Source organism: Peromyscus californicus, unplaced genomic scaffold, assembly GCF_007827085.1.
Source record: "Peromyscus californicus insignis strain IS unplaced genomic scaffold, ASM782708v3 Scaffold_5__1_contigs__length_169319896, whole genome shotgun sequence".
Classification (NCBI taxonomy): Eukaryota; Metazoa; Chordata; class Mammalia; order Rodentia; family Cricetidae; genus Peromyscus; species Peromyscus californicus.
The window spans coordinates 147463836-147480705 of record NW_026294573.1 but is presented as its reverse complement, the minus strand read 5'-3'; the positions used below and the strand labels follow the sequence as shown (position 1 = coordinate 147480705).

Sequence of the window (16870 nt, the reverse complement as noted above, 5' to 3'; positions counted from 1 at the left end):
AGGGTGGGAGGAGGGAGGAGGAGGGGATCTGTGGATGGTATGTAGAATGAGTAGAAAATTTCTTAACAAAGAAAAATGAAAAAAAACTTTCTTAATTAAAAAAAATAATAAATGCTTATATTACCAAAAGCAACCTGCAGATTAAATGAAATCTCATTAAAATCCCAATGACATGCTTCACAGAAGTAGGAAAAAGAATCCTAAGTCTATCTAGAAGCACAAAGGCCCCAAATAGCTAAAGTCATCCTTACCACAATATATGCTCTCAAAAAAAACAAAGCCATTATAGACCAGACAGAAGGGCAGACCACAAACAGTGTATTTACAGCTATTCAATTTTTGGTAAAGCTATCAAAACCACACTGTAGAGAAAGGCAGACTTTTTAACAATGGTGCTGGGGAAATGGGTTTCCATACGTAGAACGGCACTGGACCCATCTCTCTGCACAAAAACCTATTCCAAATCAAGACCCGAAACTCTGTAAACTGCTTCAGGACAGGGGCATGGACAGCCGTCCTCTTCACAGGAAGCAGCACCGACAGCAGAAGGAGCAGCTCCCTAGCACACGCTCGTCCCAGCTCAACCGCCCACTCCCATCCCTGGCATGCTTTCCCTTCCGTAGTGTCCATTTCTAAAAGCAACAACAGGGACAAAGCCCTTATGCCCATCAAAGGAAACCACCGCCAGGTGAAGAGACAGCCTGTAGGATGGAAAGTCCCGGCCAACTTCCCGTCAGGAGATTCATATCCAGGATACATAAAGAACCACAAAAATTAAACAAAAAAAAAAAAATCCCTAAACCATCCCATCAGTAAATGGGCTAATGAACTACACAGACAGTTCCCAAATGAAGAGACAGCCAGTGAACATGGTGGAAAGTGTGCAACAGCCTTAGCCTCAGGGAAATAAGAAGGAACTGCTACGGGGGGGGGGGGGGGGGGGGGGGGGGGGGGCGTCAATCACAGACTCACATGAACAGATGCAGGACAGGGCATCGTTAACATTTCATTTTCAACACTGAAGGATATACACAAGAAAGCAAACAACTCAGTTTTTATTGTATTTAAATTAGCATATTTTGAAACAAAGTTCACTATTATAATTCAAATAATTTTGTTAATTTTCACAATTACATTTAATTCCTATATTAATTTTAAGGGGAGAAAAGAATGTTAGGAAGTGTCCTTTATTAGATGGCAGGAGCTTGGTTGGTTATATTCTGGAAGAAGAATGACACATTTTCCCTTATTCTTTCCAGAAATGGGTCTGTAAGATTTAAATGGTCTCCTGAAAAATGCTTCCACTGCTTCAGCTGTGACATGGACAAAGGTCTCAGGGAGCTAGACTTCCGGTGCTGAGGGCCGAGCTGACACGGTCTAGAGGTGACAGAGGTGTCCAATGTGTCATCTGAAATGAGTAAACAATGAGACGCCTGCGGACAGCATGTTCCACACTGCACAGTGAGTCATCTGATCACACAGTTCAGGCTACAACAGTCAGTCAGTCATCCTTTTTACAAATATTGATAGGCAATTACTACGCACTCAATAAGTACCTGGCCTCTGTCATACACCAAACCAATAATTTCGCAAAAAAACGTTTACCAGTCCACAGTCCGTCATCTAAGCCCTACGAGAGAGAGCCAAGGATGTCACTGTGTCACTGTGTGAGCCCTGGTCTTGTGTGCATAAGGTCTTGGGTCTATCTCTAGCACCAATAAATAAACCAATTCTTGAAGCCAGATAGGTTTGCAAAAGCAAACATCTGGGTCAGAACTCCATAAATCAAATTCACTAATGCTCTGCAGCAAGCATACTAATAGACTATAAAATGGCTTCCTATGAAATGGGTCATAAAGGCTACTTATGAACTCACCAATTCAAGCAAGATTTCTTTAAAAAATTTTTTATTCTTTTTAATTATGTGGTTTGTAAGTCTGTATGTGGGTATGTGCATGTGAGTGCAGGTGCCCAAGGAGGCCAGAGGCATCACAACCCCTGAGCTAGAGTTATAGAGAGTTGTGAGCCATCCAGTAACACTAATGTTATCTGACAAATATATACTTGACTGTATGAAAACGAGTTCAGGGCTCTGGATTCAATCTCTAAAACCACAAAAGGAAATGTATGCATATATACGCATATATCTATATATGTATATATAGATATGTACATCAATTTAATATGTATGTACATTATGTTTTGTTTCTGAGAATTTCATATATAAGTACTGTATTTACACCATTTACACACTTCCAACTCCACCCTTTAAGAAGTTAAAAAGAACTGGACAGTGGTGGCGCATACCTTTAATCCCAGCACTCAGGAGGCAGAGGCAGGCAGATCTCTGAGTTCAAGGCCAGCCTGGTCTACTGATCTACAGGACAGCCAGAGTTACTCAGAGAAACTATCTCAAAAAGTCAAAAAAAAAAAAAAAAAAGAGTAACTTCTTAAACATCACAATTTTTTTATCTTTTAAAGATTTTTTTTTATTATTTATGTGTGCATGGGTGTCAGGTGAGTATATATGCACACGAGTGGGGGGTACATGTGTACATTTGCACAAAGGCCAGGTGCATAGTCTGTTATGTGGTGCCAGGATCCAAACCTCATGATTGTGCAGTGAGTACTCTTCAACAGTATAGTTTACCAAGTGACTGTCCGTCCCTGGACACTACTTACTCATTTCCTTCTTCTCTTCTAGTCCCTGTGAATAGTGTCTAAGTGTAGAGACTGATCATTTCAGGCTTACTTAAACATCACATGGAGTTCAAGTACTGAGAAGTACGGTTGCTTCCTCTAAGCACCTCTTAAAGTCTGGCCCCATTATAAATAAGTCTTCAAGATTTAAACATAGTAAGTATAGGATTTTTATGAAATTGTAATAAAATTTAAAACATTTTTCTTACTCAAAGCCACCCTAGCAGGCAGTGAGAGATTGGCCTACATAAATTAATTTTTTCACAACAGATTCAGAAATAAGAAACTAAAGAGAAAATAAAGTTCTACTGAACACTTTCTCAAGCATACACCTAGTGACTGCCCCACAACCCAAGGGACAAAGAAAACTAATACATGCAAATGGCAGATATCTGTAAGTCACCCTTTGAGTGTTTTCAAAGACACACTTGACCGTACTGTGGTAATGGGATCAACACACACTCACCAGTGTGATCTTTTTCTTCTGTGCACTCACACTCAAGCAGGTCGTGGGTCACACAAGGTGAATTTTCGTGTAACGTGAACAAGTCTTTAAGCTCTTCCACTGAAAACTGGATGTGTTCAGACGACTTGGCTAGGTCTACAACCGCCCCCGAGAGGCCTTGCTTACTGATCTGCCTTTGATAGATCTTTTCCTCTATTGTACCTGGGGAGAAAGCAACCATTAGGTTCCCTTCTTGTGTCTATTATTTGTGTTGGGTAAAACACATTTGCTACTTATTATCTGATAAAAGAATACATTCCAGATGTTGAAGCACAAACTAACAAAGAAATTTTCTTTTTTTTTTGGGGGGGGGGGGGTTCAAGACAGGGTTTCTCTATGTAGCTTTGCACCTTTCCTGCAAAGAAAATTTTTAAGGAGATACATATTTGTCACCTGAAGGTTTTTTACCTGTAGTCAGGAGTCTGTAAATATGCACAGGGTGTTTCTGACCATCTCTCCATACTCTAGACATAGCCTAGACAAAATAAGAATTCTGAGTACAGTAGAAACCAATGGCTCTTGCACATAAGCAATTTGCAGCAATATATTTTACTATAGGGAATTCTGGATTTCACTAATAGCTCAAAAAAACAAAGTGGGGTGCCAGCAAGACGCTCAGCAGGTAAAAGCACCAGCTTGACAATCCCAGTTTGAGGCCTCGGACCTACACTGTAAGAGAGAACAGCTCCTGCAAGCTCTCCTCTGGCCTGCACTCACATACCATGGCATGTACTTTACATCTTTGCCCTGGGTTCAGAGAGGGAGGTTGAGCGAACACTCGTGGAGGCACGAGAGGTAGCTGCAGGGGGGCCATGCAACAGTGAGATGGGTATCTTGATAAAACATGACAGCCAAGATGCAAAGAACCAAGTACAGCCTGTGCATGGAGGGTCCAAGCAGCTAATAATTCACCCTTGAAAATTCCTCAAGGCCTCTGCAATCACTTCAGGCTCCCTCTAGTTTAAGTATTAACAGTGATACTGTGCAGTAAAGGGTTGATGTTTAAACCTTGCACACGCCTCTAACTGAAGAGTAACAGCAAGAGCACACACAGGGACAGGAGATGCCAGGCTCTCATGCCCTTAATCCATGAAGCCTGTTACTGAGCTCCTCTCATTAACAATGTGTGCACATGGCTGTCCCTTATCCTTACCTTATCAAAGGGGAAAACCGCACCAGGTACAGGACAATGCCAGCATGCTCGGTCATCAATTTCTACCACACAAACTACCTACTGATCTAAAGCTTACAAAAGAAAATCCCTTAACTTGTGAGATAAAGATTTCAAAGAGTACCACTCCCAAGAGCAACAAACCAGAGGCCACTCAGAGAAGGAATAAAATGCCTGTGTTCTCTCTGTCCACAAGCAGCCTGGGTCCTGAAATCAGAGTTATTCCCTTCTCCTCAACTCCTTCCTCTCCGGGTGAAACTTCAGTTTGTACTCAGTGCAGATTTTATTTCTACAACCACCCTTAACTTTCCTCAGATTGAGTATCACCAGCTTCACATGGTCTGAATCTGACTGACCTCTGGAGGGAAGGAAGACTGAATAAACCCATCAGGCAGTCATGGAGGCACTTCCTGCCTAGAGAACCAACAAAAACCCTGAACACCAAGCCTCAGGCAAGCTTCCCTGGCTGGCAATGCTCCAGATAGGCCGTGACTCCTCAGTGCTGAGTAAGTGCAGTTCACACAGCTCTGAGGGGAGGACGCATGGAGCCTGGTCTCGCCTGGACTCTGCCCTACGCATTTGCTGATTTTAGTATCCTTATAAAATAATAACTGTGAGTATAGCTGCTTTCCTCAGTTCTCTGAAGCCTAGTAAATCATAGGGTTGTCTTAGGATCCCATAACAAAAAAAAAACTATGGTAAAAATCTATATGTCAAAAACCTTAAACTACCCGAAAGTGGACTGTATACTGAAGGAAATCTTGGGCTTCTCTGCAAAGTTTCCTAAAGTAGTTAATGCTATCGCCTTACTGCAGCCTACACAAATCCATCATGGCATCCACAACAGGCTACTGTCATCCCCAGTGGTCCTGCCGTACAGTGTGATGCGAAGCTTGGTTTTGAATTCTCATGTTGGAAGGAGAACAAGCTTCCACTTCTTCACATATAGGAAACATGGGCTATTTACATCTGCATGTGGAGATGTTGTGAATATTAAATAGATGGTGATGGACAGCACTAAACAGAGTGACTGATACAAAACAAGAGCCCTTAGCCGGGCGGTGGTGGCGCACTCCTTTAATCCCAGCACTCGGGAGGCAGAGCTAGGCGGATCTCTGTGAGTTCAAGGCCAGCCTGGACTACCAAGTGAGTTCCAGGAAAGGCGCAAAGCTACACAGAGAAACCCTGTCTCGAAAAACCAAAAAAAAAAAAAAAAAAAAAACAAGAGCCCAGTACCCAACAACTATTTACACATCATCATACTGATTTCCTAGGCACTCATAATGTTGACTTAATGCATAAATATTCCTACCTGGATGTCAGTAGCTGGGTTCCAATCAATATCATAGAGAATTAAGTGGGATCCTCCAATAAGATTAAGTCCCACACCACCAGCTTTTGAACTTAATAAAAAAATAAAATCAGTAGAGTATTTGCTATTGAAACTATCAACAATTTGCTGCCTTTGAGAGACTGGTGTTTGGCCATCAAGTCTTGAACAAGCATATCCATGACGCTTGCATACTTCTTCTAAAATATTCAAGGTTTGTCTGTAATTGGATACCAAAACCACTCTGTCAACAGAAAACAAAGCATTGTTACATAATGTTTAAGGCAGTACTGTGTTTTGTTTTTTAAAGGAAAAGGAAAACAGTAACACCGATATAACAGAAGGAGCGGCCAAGGCAGGTAGAGTTACAAGCAGTTGCTAGCCACCGAGTTGCTGGCCAGCTCAGGTTCTCTGGAAGAGCACTGTGCCCTCTCAACCTCGGAGCCACCTCCCTAGTGCAGACACCTTCAAACCTTGCTGGGCTTGTCAGAAGGAAGAAGTTAGAGTGTCGTACACAGAACCCCAGCTCTCACCTCCAGGTGAGTGGTGACTTGTAAAAATTTGTCCTTTGGGCCGGGCGGTGGTGGCAAATGCCTTTAATCCCAGTACTCGGGAGGCAGAGGCAGGCGGATCTTTGTGAGTTCAAGGTCAGCCTGGTCTACAGAGTGAGATCCAGGAAAGGCACAAAGCTACACAGAGAAACCCTGTCTCGAAAAACAAAAACAAAAATTTATCCTTTGGAGAAAGTAAACCAAATAAATTGAGAACAGGGATTATGGAGGGATTGTAGTCACTATAACATGAGTGGCTGGGTACAGGGCTTACTTTTCAGTGGGACGGAGTTCATGGATGGCTGCCAGGAGCTGTACCAACACTTGTAGCTTTCCAGACTCGTTCTCAGAGAACTGGAGAGGGTCGTAACCAGCAGGGAGCACAGTCAGCAAGCCTCTGCACAGACTTCTTTCTTCATTTTCATCACAGCTCGAGCTAAGTTCCTTACCCTGTTCAAATGTGAGTCAACACTGGTTCATGGTTACTGTCTTAGGAAGGAAGAAAAATGCTAATCTTACAGAGGAGTCCTCTACCTGCGAAACAGATCTTCATAGGTCACATTGCCATGCCTCCTGCGGAGCTCCTGGACTTTACCAAACCCTGCCATCTCCTTCCTATCAATACTTCTTACTCCATTTCACTGTCCCCTTTCCTCCCTATTACTTTTTTTCTCTGCTCACAACATCTCCCAAATGACAAACTAAAACAGGTACAACAGTCTCCTGAGTCATAAGCCATATCAGTTTCTTCATAAGAGTAACGATGTCAGCAATAAGCTAACAGAGAAATTTATCTTAGAGCACGTTTTGCTTATAATCTCAGAATGTGGGGTGCAGGATACGCTGATATTGAACCCAGGGCCCTATTTTACTAACAGACTCAGGCTTCTTTCTTCCAATGCCTTAGCTGACAGAGAAACACACACGATTAGACTAGAGTGCCTGGATAGCAGTCCCTCTTTAGGAGGAATGGTCAGGACTGGCAGGTCTCGTCACTCTTCCTAGTTCCCCAGGATTCTCTTTTTCTGAAACTTTGTTCAGTCTACACCACTGTTGCCCTGGAAGGCTTCTTCCTTCTGCTATTATCTCAGTTCTAGAAAAGGGCCTGATGCAAATCTCAAGTGCTTATAGACCAGCTGGCCTGGAACTCCCTATGTAGACTAAGCTGGCCTTGAACTCAGAGACCTGCCTGCCTCTGCTTCCAGAGCGCTGAGATTAAAGGCGAGTACCACCATACCTGGCCAGTTGTTTTTGTTTTTTCCACACTATTTTTATCTTTGACCTTATTTAACTGAGTAATTACTATATACATTTTTAACTCCCCTGGTGTTCATGCATGCTATATGCCTTTTTTTTATTAAACAAATCTTTCTGGGCACATATTTAGTTGTAATTTGGCTATTGGCACATGCACACAAAATACACTTAGGTCAAGTCACTTGATTGAATATCTGTACAACTTGAAGAATCTGTATCAGGTTAGATCCGCATATAATTTGAAAAAGTCTTGATGACCCAGGGTTTAGTTTAAATATTTGAATATGCTTACACTGTAAAGAATTGATTTGGGGTAGACACACACATTTATATACACCACACACACACACATATACACAGAATATGCAAAAACTTTCTAAATTAAGTGATATATTCTGAGCCAACATAATTTCTTCCTTTTAAGGAAAAATTTTTGGCTTCTATTCTTCCGGGGCTTCATGCCCAAAAGGTTTAATTTTTACCACTGTATATAGAATGTGTTTCTTTAAAAGTTACTTAATAAAATATTATAATCCAGCCTGCTGCAGAGTTACATAAAGCTCACTTCTACAATAAACTAAGTAGATAGGATCCATTGTAGGATGAACTTGGAGAATTCTGTCAGAGCACTCCACTTTTTAAATCTATAATTAATTGTCTCATCCATAAGCTAGCACCCACAGTTTTGTTTAGGAAAGTTATTTGGGAACATATTTTGATTTTACTGTTTAAAGAATTTAATAAAATTTTTCCATGGTGAGCTGGAAATACCATTAATGATTATTGTACAACTTCTTTAACCAGGCATTCTGCTAGGTTCTTCCCATAATTCCTTGTTAAAATGTCACAATGATGGCATCATGAAGCAATTATTGGCTCCACATTCCAGATTAAAAAAAACAATCTCACAGATATAGCTTAAGTACCAAATTCACCAAAAGTTAAAAAATTAGAGCAGAGAGTGGTGTGCATGCTTATAATCCTAGCTGTTGGGAAATAAAGGCAATTAGAATCAGAATTCAGCTACACATGAAATTCAAAGCCAACCTGAGCTGCTTGGGATGCTCTCAGAGCAAAAGAACTATAGGTACAATTTTAAGGAACTGATACCAGTCCTAATCTCAAAAATTCTTACCACACTGCAGACTGCCTTAAATATGCAAACAGTTGGCTCAACTACATCATCATTCAAATTCACACCTATAAAAGGAATCTAATTTGGGAAATGTTCTAGAATAAGATTATACACAAATATCTGAGTCCCTATCCCCCACCCCCACCCCAAGACAAGATTTCCCTGTGTAGCCCTGGCCATCCTGGAATGTGTCACAAAAGCAGGGATGGGAGCTGAGCACAGTAGTGGGTGCTCCTTGTCCCAACTATTCTCAAGGCTGAAGCGGCAGAGTCACTAGGGCCGGGGACTATAATACCAGCCTGGGCATAACAGCAACACACACCCCTTAACATAGAAAGGGATGACAGTAATAGTACTTATTCCAAATAGTCTGTAAAGAATAAACAAAATAAAACCAGAAAAGCACTTTATTCTTGGTATACAGACACTAATACCTATTAGCTAATACTATTAATAATACTAAAATGTGGTTTTCTCTGGCTGGAAAGTATATAATGATTTTTATTTTTGTTTTGTTTATGTTCTAGATAGAGTCTTACTCTATAGCTCAGGCTGATCTCAAATTCAGAACAATCCTCCTGCCTAAGCCTCCCACATGTGGGTATTACAGGTGTGAGCTCCATACCGATTTTGTTTTTCTTTTTGTGAATTTTCTGAATTTTGCAAATTTTATGCAAAAATCATGTATTACTGTTATAAAAAGAAAAATAAATTATTTTAATGGTAAGTTCAGTATTTGTTAGTATACACAAAACCAAATGACTACATTAACATAAAATAGGAAGGGAGAGACCATGGCAAAGGCTGGAGACATTCTTCAACAGAAACACATAGGAGGAGCCACTGAGCATTTGAACCCCTCACTAATGCCACTCCAAGGCGGAGCACAACCTACCTTCTGGAACTCCCACGCCACACAGCCCTCACCTCAGGCCTGACAGTTTCCACAAGACTCACCTTCACAGAGCTGAACAAAAGACAAGGGTGATTACACAGTTTCTTTAGGGCTCCTATGCAGATGAGATGAGTGCTATTTTCCAATAGTCCTTGAAGACAAAACCTAACAGACTGAGAACTCAGCAGCTTCTGGTAAAGCTCAATCTGCAGTGCTCCTGGTCGGCAAAAGATGACATTCTCTATCTTGGGGGGCAGGTATTTATTGATGACTTCCTGAGTTCTTCTAAGGATAAAGAGTCCAGTGAGGCAAGCGAGTTCAGCTGCTCTTCTCTCTCCTAACTCTTTTTCTTCCTGGGGGGGGGGGGGAAGCAGACTTAAAAAGTGGTATGTACAAAAATACCTGTCGTTACGGTTAAAATGAACATTAAATATTATATAATGATAAACCACCATTAATTATTTCTATCAGATTTCAGGGGAATAAAGGGGTGTCTTTTGAGACAAAGTCCACTACATAACTCATATACAGGCTGCTCTTGAGCTCACCCTTCCTGCCTCTACCTCCAGGACACCGAGATTACAGTGTATACCACTACCAAGCCGCACAAGACCCTTCTCAACAGTAGAAATGAAATACAAGGATGTGGACAGTCTAACTCAATAGTAGAGTATGTTCAGGGCCCTAGGTTTAATTCCTAGCACTGGAGGAAACCAAAGCAAAACCCATCATGATCTTTAATTCTTTGAGAATGTCACATATACACAGAATGTATTTTTATCATATTCTCTCCCTGCTCCTCCTTCCATCTCCTCCCAGATAAACCCCAACTTGCCACACCTCCCAACTTCTTGAACTTTTTTTATAAACCACTTTGGTGATTTGAATAAGAATAACTCCCAAAGGCTCATGTATTTAAATGCTTGGTCAGCAGGGAGTGGCACTATTTGAAAGGATTAGAAGGATTAGGACATGTGGCCTTGGAGGAATTTGTCACAGGGTTCAGCTTTGAGGTTTCAAAAGCCCACACCAGGTCCAGTGTCTGTCTGTCTCTCTCTATCAGCCTGTGGATCAGGATGTAGCTCTCAGCTCCTCCAGCACCATGACTGTCATGTGATGCCATGCCCCCTGACATGATGACAGTGGACTAAGCCTCTGAAACTGTAAGGCAGCCCCAATAAAATAGCTTCTTTTATAAGGGTTGCCTTGGTCATGGTCTCTTCACAGCAACAGAGCAGTAGCTAAGTCACCCACCAACTGCAATTTTACTAACCACATACTCATTGGTGTGGCCATCCACTGGATCATGGTGGACCTGCCAGGGGCCACATCCTTAAAGAAAACTGACCTCCCTCTCCCAGAAGCTATCAACTGTCATTAGGTCCTCAGCTAGGGGTGAGGGCTCCTGGGCCCCTCCATAATGGAATGTTGACTGGATTGATCTTGTACAGAAACCAAGACTGCTGTGGCCTCTGGTTCTCACAATCTTCCCAGTCTCTCTTCTGCAACAGTTCCTGAGCCTTGCAGGGAGGGGTGTGACATAAATGTCCCATTGTGACTAAGCACTCCACAGATACTTATTCTTTGAACTCTCACCAGTTGTGAGTTTCTTTGTTAATTACCATCTACTGCACAAATAAACTTCTCTGATGAGGTCTGGGAGCTATACTAATCTATGGGTATAAAGATAAGGATAGAAGAAAGTTAGATATTATGTCCATTTAGCAGAATAATAGTAGTAGATTTACCACTGGGGCCTATGAGCTCCACAAGGAGAGGCTCTTGGCCTGATTTACAATACCAGGCATGTATTTCCTCCTGTGGAGCAGGCCTGAAACCCAATCAGCAAGGAGGTCTAGGCTACTACTGCCTCCATGAGATCCTGCCGCACCAGTTGTTACTGTAGCTCACAGGTCTCACAACAAAGTAAGACTTTTGATTCTTTTTCTTCCCCAGAAGCCTGCACAGCACCTTCCAGTACTAGAAAAGCTATCCAGCAGAGGGAAGCTTCCTGGTCAGGGACAACTTGATTTCTCCATGTCTTGTGACCAAAGTGTGTGGTCTTACCCTAGGCATAGGGTCTTACCATCAAGTTCTGATGGACAACTAAGAGCAATGGCAAAAATCCCCCTATATTTTGGGGGGATCTCCAGATACCCCTAACAACTCATGGAGAGGCATCTCATACCTGATACTAGCCTTTTTTAGGCAATCTATGGCTTATGAGAGGGAGTTTTATCCCTGTTTAGAACTCCAACTAAGTTCATGTGTGTGTAATATAGAATATAATAAATATATAAATATCATATAATAATAGGTTTTCATATAGTCTTTTCAAACATTCTTAGTATTAGCTACTCCCTCCCATTAAACGTTTGGTATAATCATTTAATTGACCACAATCTCTGGAAACTCTATTCTGAAAATAAGCTTTCATATGACAGCTGTAATGATGCACATCTCTAAAATCATCAGCAAATTTTCCTCCTTCCAAGGCTCAGGGAACATCTCAAAAGACCAGGGAGAAAGACTGTAAGCTAGAGATGGGAGAAAGAAGAGCAAAAGTGTCTTCTGGGCATGACAGGACCAATTCATTTCTGAACTCACTGCAGCTGTGGCTGCCTGCTCTTCATGAACTCACTGCAGCTGTGGCTGCCTGCTCTTCATTCATGAACTCACTGCAGCTGTGGTTGCCTGCTCTTCATTCATGAACTCACAGCAGTTGTGGTTGCCTGCTCAAGCTCAACCAGACAACAATACAGCATGGTTTGGGGGAGGACCAAGTCCCAGTTGTATGACCTGCACTTGTACCTATAAGGGCTGCACTAATGGATTCAGCTGGTTGTTTAAAAAAAGAAAAGGACATGGGGCTATCAATCCACAAGGAATTGGCAGGGCAAGGGTATACAGTGAATATGAATGAAATACATTGTATGCAGGTATGAAATTCTGAAAGAATAAATAATTTTTTAAATTTACTAGCATAGGAAACTGTTGACACTTTCAAAGACATTATACACTGTTCGTTACATAAATGCATATTTTAAGTCAAAATATAATATTAATAAAATATATGCTTAAGTTCTCTATAGAATCTTTTGAGCATACAAAACTTTACATATATAAATATTCCCCTTATATTTTAAGAGTTTAATTTTTATTACAAATATAATAAAGCTTTTGAAGACAATATAGAAACTATAGTTCTATACAGAACTATAAGAAATCTAAAGTCTATTTCAATCAACCAAAAACAACTACTGTTGACCTGGTGAGGTAGCTCAATAGGTAAAGACTGTTGACTGTTGAGAATAATCCCAGGAACCTATAATCCACTCGATGGAAGAAAAGAACTCCTGAAAGTGTCCTCTGACCACACACATACTGTAGCATGCATGCTACACACAAAAAGGGAAAATTTCAGGTACTGGAATGAAGCTTCATGCAAAGAAGTTACCATTCATTCCAGGTCATCTTTGTATACCTCCAGTGTATACCTCTTAACCTTTGACCCACCTACAGTGTTTAAAATACGTGTTATATTGGGCTGGGTGTGGTGTACTCGCCTTTGATCCCAGCACTTAATAGACACAGCAGATGGATCTCTGTGAGTTGAAGGACAATCTGGTCTAGATATGAATTCCAGGTTGGCCTGACCTACATAATGAAACCCTGTCTCAAAAACCAACCTATTAGGTCAATAAGTGACTAACACTATTTTTATATAATATACCATAACATTTTCCATGCAATTATTAAATATTCACATAAGTCATTATTTGTTTTGATTTGTGTAAAATTCTTAATAAAATATATGTTGACAGATTACCTTTATAATTGAACTTCTCTAGAACAGAAGTGGCACTGGAGATGCTGATCAGTTTTTAGACTGCTTGCCTGGCACACAAGAAGCCCTAGGTTTGAGCACCTGGCACCTAATAGAACTGTGTTTGGTGGCACATACTTACAACCCCTGCACTGGGGAAATGGGTGGATCAGTTCAAAGTCAGCTTGAGCTACAGGAGACTTTTCACCAAAAACAAACAAATAGTAAATAAAGTAGATTTGATTTTGTGTGTTGTTTGGGGAGCCTAGGGGAGGAATTGGGGGTGTAGTTTTTGGAGACAGGATCTCACATTGTAGCTCTAGCTATCCTGGAATCACTATGTAGGCCAGGCTGACCTCAAACTCACAGAGATCTGCCTGTCTCTGCCTCCCTGAGTGCTGGGATTAAAGGCATGCGCCACCATGTCTGTCACAGCCTGTGTGTGTGTGTATGTGTGTGTGCATGTGTGTGTGTGTTAAATAGAGTCATACTTTGTAGCCCAGACTGCCCTAGATTCCAGAAATCCTGCCTCAGCGCCTAGGATACTTTTTAACAATCAATGTTTTCTTTACAATTTTAGTGGTGTTCTCTTTAGTAATACATAGAACAGTACAATCGATTATTACTAGTAGTATCTTAGATTTAATAAAATACAGTATATAAGGGAATACCAAAATTATGATTCTTCCAGGCATACTGCTCTTTAAGAAAAAAGTCATTAAAGCAAATTATACCTTGGAAGAAGAAGGTTCTCTTGACATAATGATGGGCTCTTCATATATTTTCCTGTAAGACGACAAAGAGCCTAATACTCCTGGATTAACAAAATCAACTAATGCAAAAAACTCTTGCAAATCATTCTGAACTGGGGTACCTAAGGAGAGATAAAAGTGATGAGGTTAAATTGTTTTATAATCACCAGTCTCTGTAGAAATTTGTGCCTTCTTCCCTGAGAGCAGTAAACATAAGCAAACACCCTAAAACTAAAGAAGAGCAGCCAAATCAAAGCTTAAATCAACAATCATGTGAATTTTTACATCTGGTTTAGCGAAGTGTCTAGGGGCAGGCTCTGGAGTCTGGCTGCCCATGTTTTGAACCCACCTCCTCCCTTGAGTAGCCTTGAACAGGAAGGATGCTTACACCAATTCATCACCTGTGAAACAGAGGTGTAAGAGTGGTTCCTTTGGCTGAGGGTCTGAGCAATCAACCCACATAATATACCCACATAATATAGGCTGTGACGTTTTTATCATGGCAACCCTAACAGACCAACATAACTATTACTTATCTAAATCCTGACCGCTTTCTAGTCAACACCAATTGAATGTTTTTCATAACAATGAGCTAGAAAATGGCAGAAAACAAAAATCCAAATTTCTCCCCCTATGGATAACTGAGTATCACATATGTAACACTGCACATGCTCATATGAAAACTTGTACTTTCATAGAAGGAGAAACATCACATGTGGAGCAAAATGCCCTGTCATCTAAGAGCAAAGAATTGGTTCAAAGATCCAGCTCAGTTGCAAAGAGTTTCCTCATCAAGGCCCCCTGAATCATCTAAGCAAGGTGCATATGAGCACACAGAGACTGAAGAAGCAGCACCAGGCTTACATGGGTCTGCACCAGGTACTCCGTGTAGATCTTATAGCTTACGAATTAGCTTAGTATTTTTATAGGACTCGAGTGTGAGAGCGACTTGGGTCTCTGACTCTTGTGCCTGCTCTTGGGACTCTTCTCTTCCTGTTAGGCTGCCATGTCCAATTTTGATATGATAGTTTTTTTTTAAGATTTATTTATTCATGTATTTTATGTATACACCAGAAGAAGGAATCTGATCTCATTTACAGGTGGTTGTGAGCCACCATGTGGTTGCTGGGAATTGAACTCAGGACCTCTGGAAGAACAGTCAAGTGCTCTTAACCACTGAGCCATCTCTCCAGCCCGATACGATAGTTTTTGCTTCATGTTGTATTTTATTTTGTCATGTCTGGTTGTTGTCTCTTAGAAGCCTGTTCTTTTCTAATGAAAGATAGAAATGGAGAGGATTCACGGGGAGGTAGGGAGGAACTGGAAGGAGTAGAGGGAGGGGAAACTATAATCAGGATATATTGTGTGAGAAAAGAATCTATTTTCAATTTAAAAAAATTAAAAATAAAAAAAATCCTAGTTTCAGCCCCTAGCACCCCAAAATGGCAGAGACAGATAAATAACAGAGACAAATAAATAGATCAATAACATGTAATTTAAAAACAGAGCTGAATGTGATAGCACGTGCCTTTGATACCTACAGTTACGAAGCAGAAGTTAGGAGGCCTATGAGTTCCAGGCCAGCCAATGCTATACAGTAAGACTGTCTCAAATAAATAAAACCTTAAATTTGAAGACCATTAAACATGTCAGGGTCACTAGGCTGTCCTTGAACTTGTGATTAGTCATCCTGTCTCTTCCTCCTAAGCTGCTTCAGGTACAGGGTGCACCACCACACTTGGCTCAAAATTGTTTTGTTTTGTTCTTGCTTTTGAGACAAAGTCCCAATATATAACTCTGGTTGACCTAGAACTCAATATGTAAAGAAGGCTGGCCTTGAATTAAGGGGCCATCCTCCCGACTGTCTTCTGAATGCTTGGGTCACAGGTGTCCAGTATCACCCCAGCTCAGTTACCTTTAAAGCACAATTTTAAATATCTCCACTAGTAATGGCTAATATAGTCCTACTTCACAATTTAGAAGTCAAAGAACTAAATTGTTTAAAGGTGTGTTACCCCATCTTGCTAAGAAAGGAAGGCAGAGTTGGCCCTTCTCTGTTGCTTTGGGATATACTTCTATCCGGAAGAAGACTTAGAAAAAGAAACAAGTGGGCTGCAGAGATGGCTCAGCCGTTAAAGGCTAGGCTCACAACCAAAAATATAAGAAAAAGAAACAAGTAGCTGTTCATAGTCCTTCCCTCATCCCATTATAACTTCACAGAAGGGCTCTGACATGCATAAAGAAAAAACAAAAGACAAGATCACACAGAGATCATGCCCGCAATTCATCCCAGAAACACTCAATCCAGTAGGGAATGGGGAGGCAGGGGGATGACTCAGAGATTAAAAGCATTTTCTGCTCTTTAGAGGACCTGGATTCAGTCCCCAGCATCCATATGGCAGCTCACAGCCAACAGAAACTCCAGTTCCAGGGCATCTGACATCCTCTTCTGGTTTCCATGTATACCTGCACATGCATACACAGCATACATTCACAGAGATATACACATTCATGTACATAAAAACTTTAAGTGTAAAATGATAGAGAATGGAATCTTGAATAGCAAAGGAGAATTGGTAAGTATTATTAGAAATGAATAAAACTTTCTTCCTTCTCCTGCCAGAATGAAAAACTGAGGAATGGTAACATATCAAGATAAAGTATGAGAGGAAAGTTATGTTGAGAAACTCAGACTTCACAGACTCTGTTAGGCCTTAAGCTAAAAAGCAGCAGATAGAACAGGATTCT

General features: G+C 41.0%; 1 protein-coding gene across 3 annotated transcripts in view; it reads right to left on the bottom strand.

Annotated features, from left to right (window-relative positions):
* Window positions 1-1039: 1039 nt before the first annotated feature.
* Window positions 1040-16870, bottom strand: part of Rad54b (RAD54 homolog B) — an 84727-nt gene continuing 68896 nt past the window's right edge. For 2 of the 3 annotated variants that reach the window (XM_052716806.1, XM_052716805.1), the window contains 7 exons: window positions 14105-14244; window positions 9607-9897; window positions 6532-6707; window positions 5689-5950; window positions 3614-3680; window positions 3167-3367; window positions 1040-1408 (listed from right to left, as the gene is read on the bottom strand). In XM_052716806.1, the coding sequence (XP_052572766.1) occupies window positions 1191-1408; window positions 3167-3367; window positions 3614-3680; window positions 5689-5950; window positions 6532-6707; window positions 9607-9897; window positions 14105-14244 (1355 nt within the window). In that variant the 3' untranslated portion in view covers window positions 1040-1190. Of the gene's footprint in view, window positions 1409-3166; window positions 3368-3613; window positions 3681-5688; window positions 5951-6531; window positions 6708-9606; window positions 9898-14104; window positions 14245-16870 lie in introns of those variants that run through there. The other variant, XM_052716807.1, reaches the window with a different exon arrangement.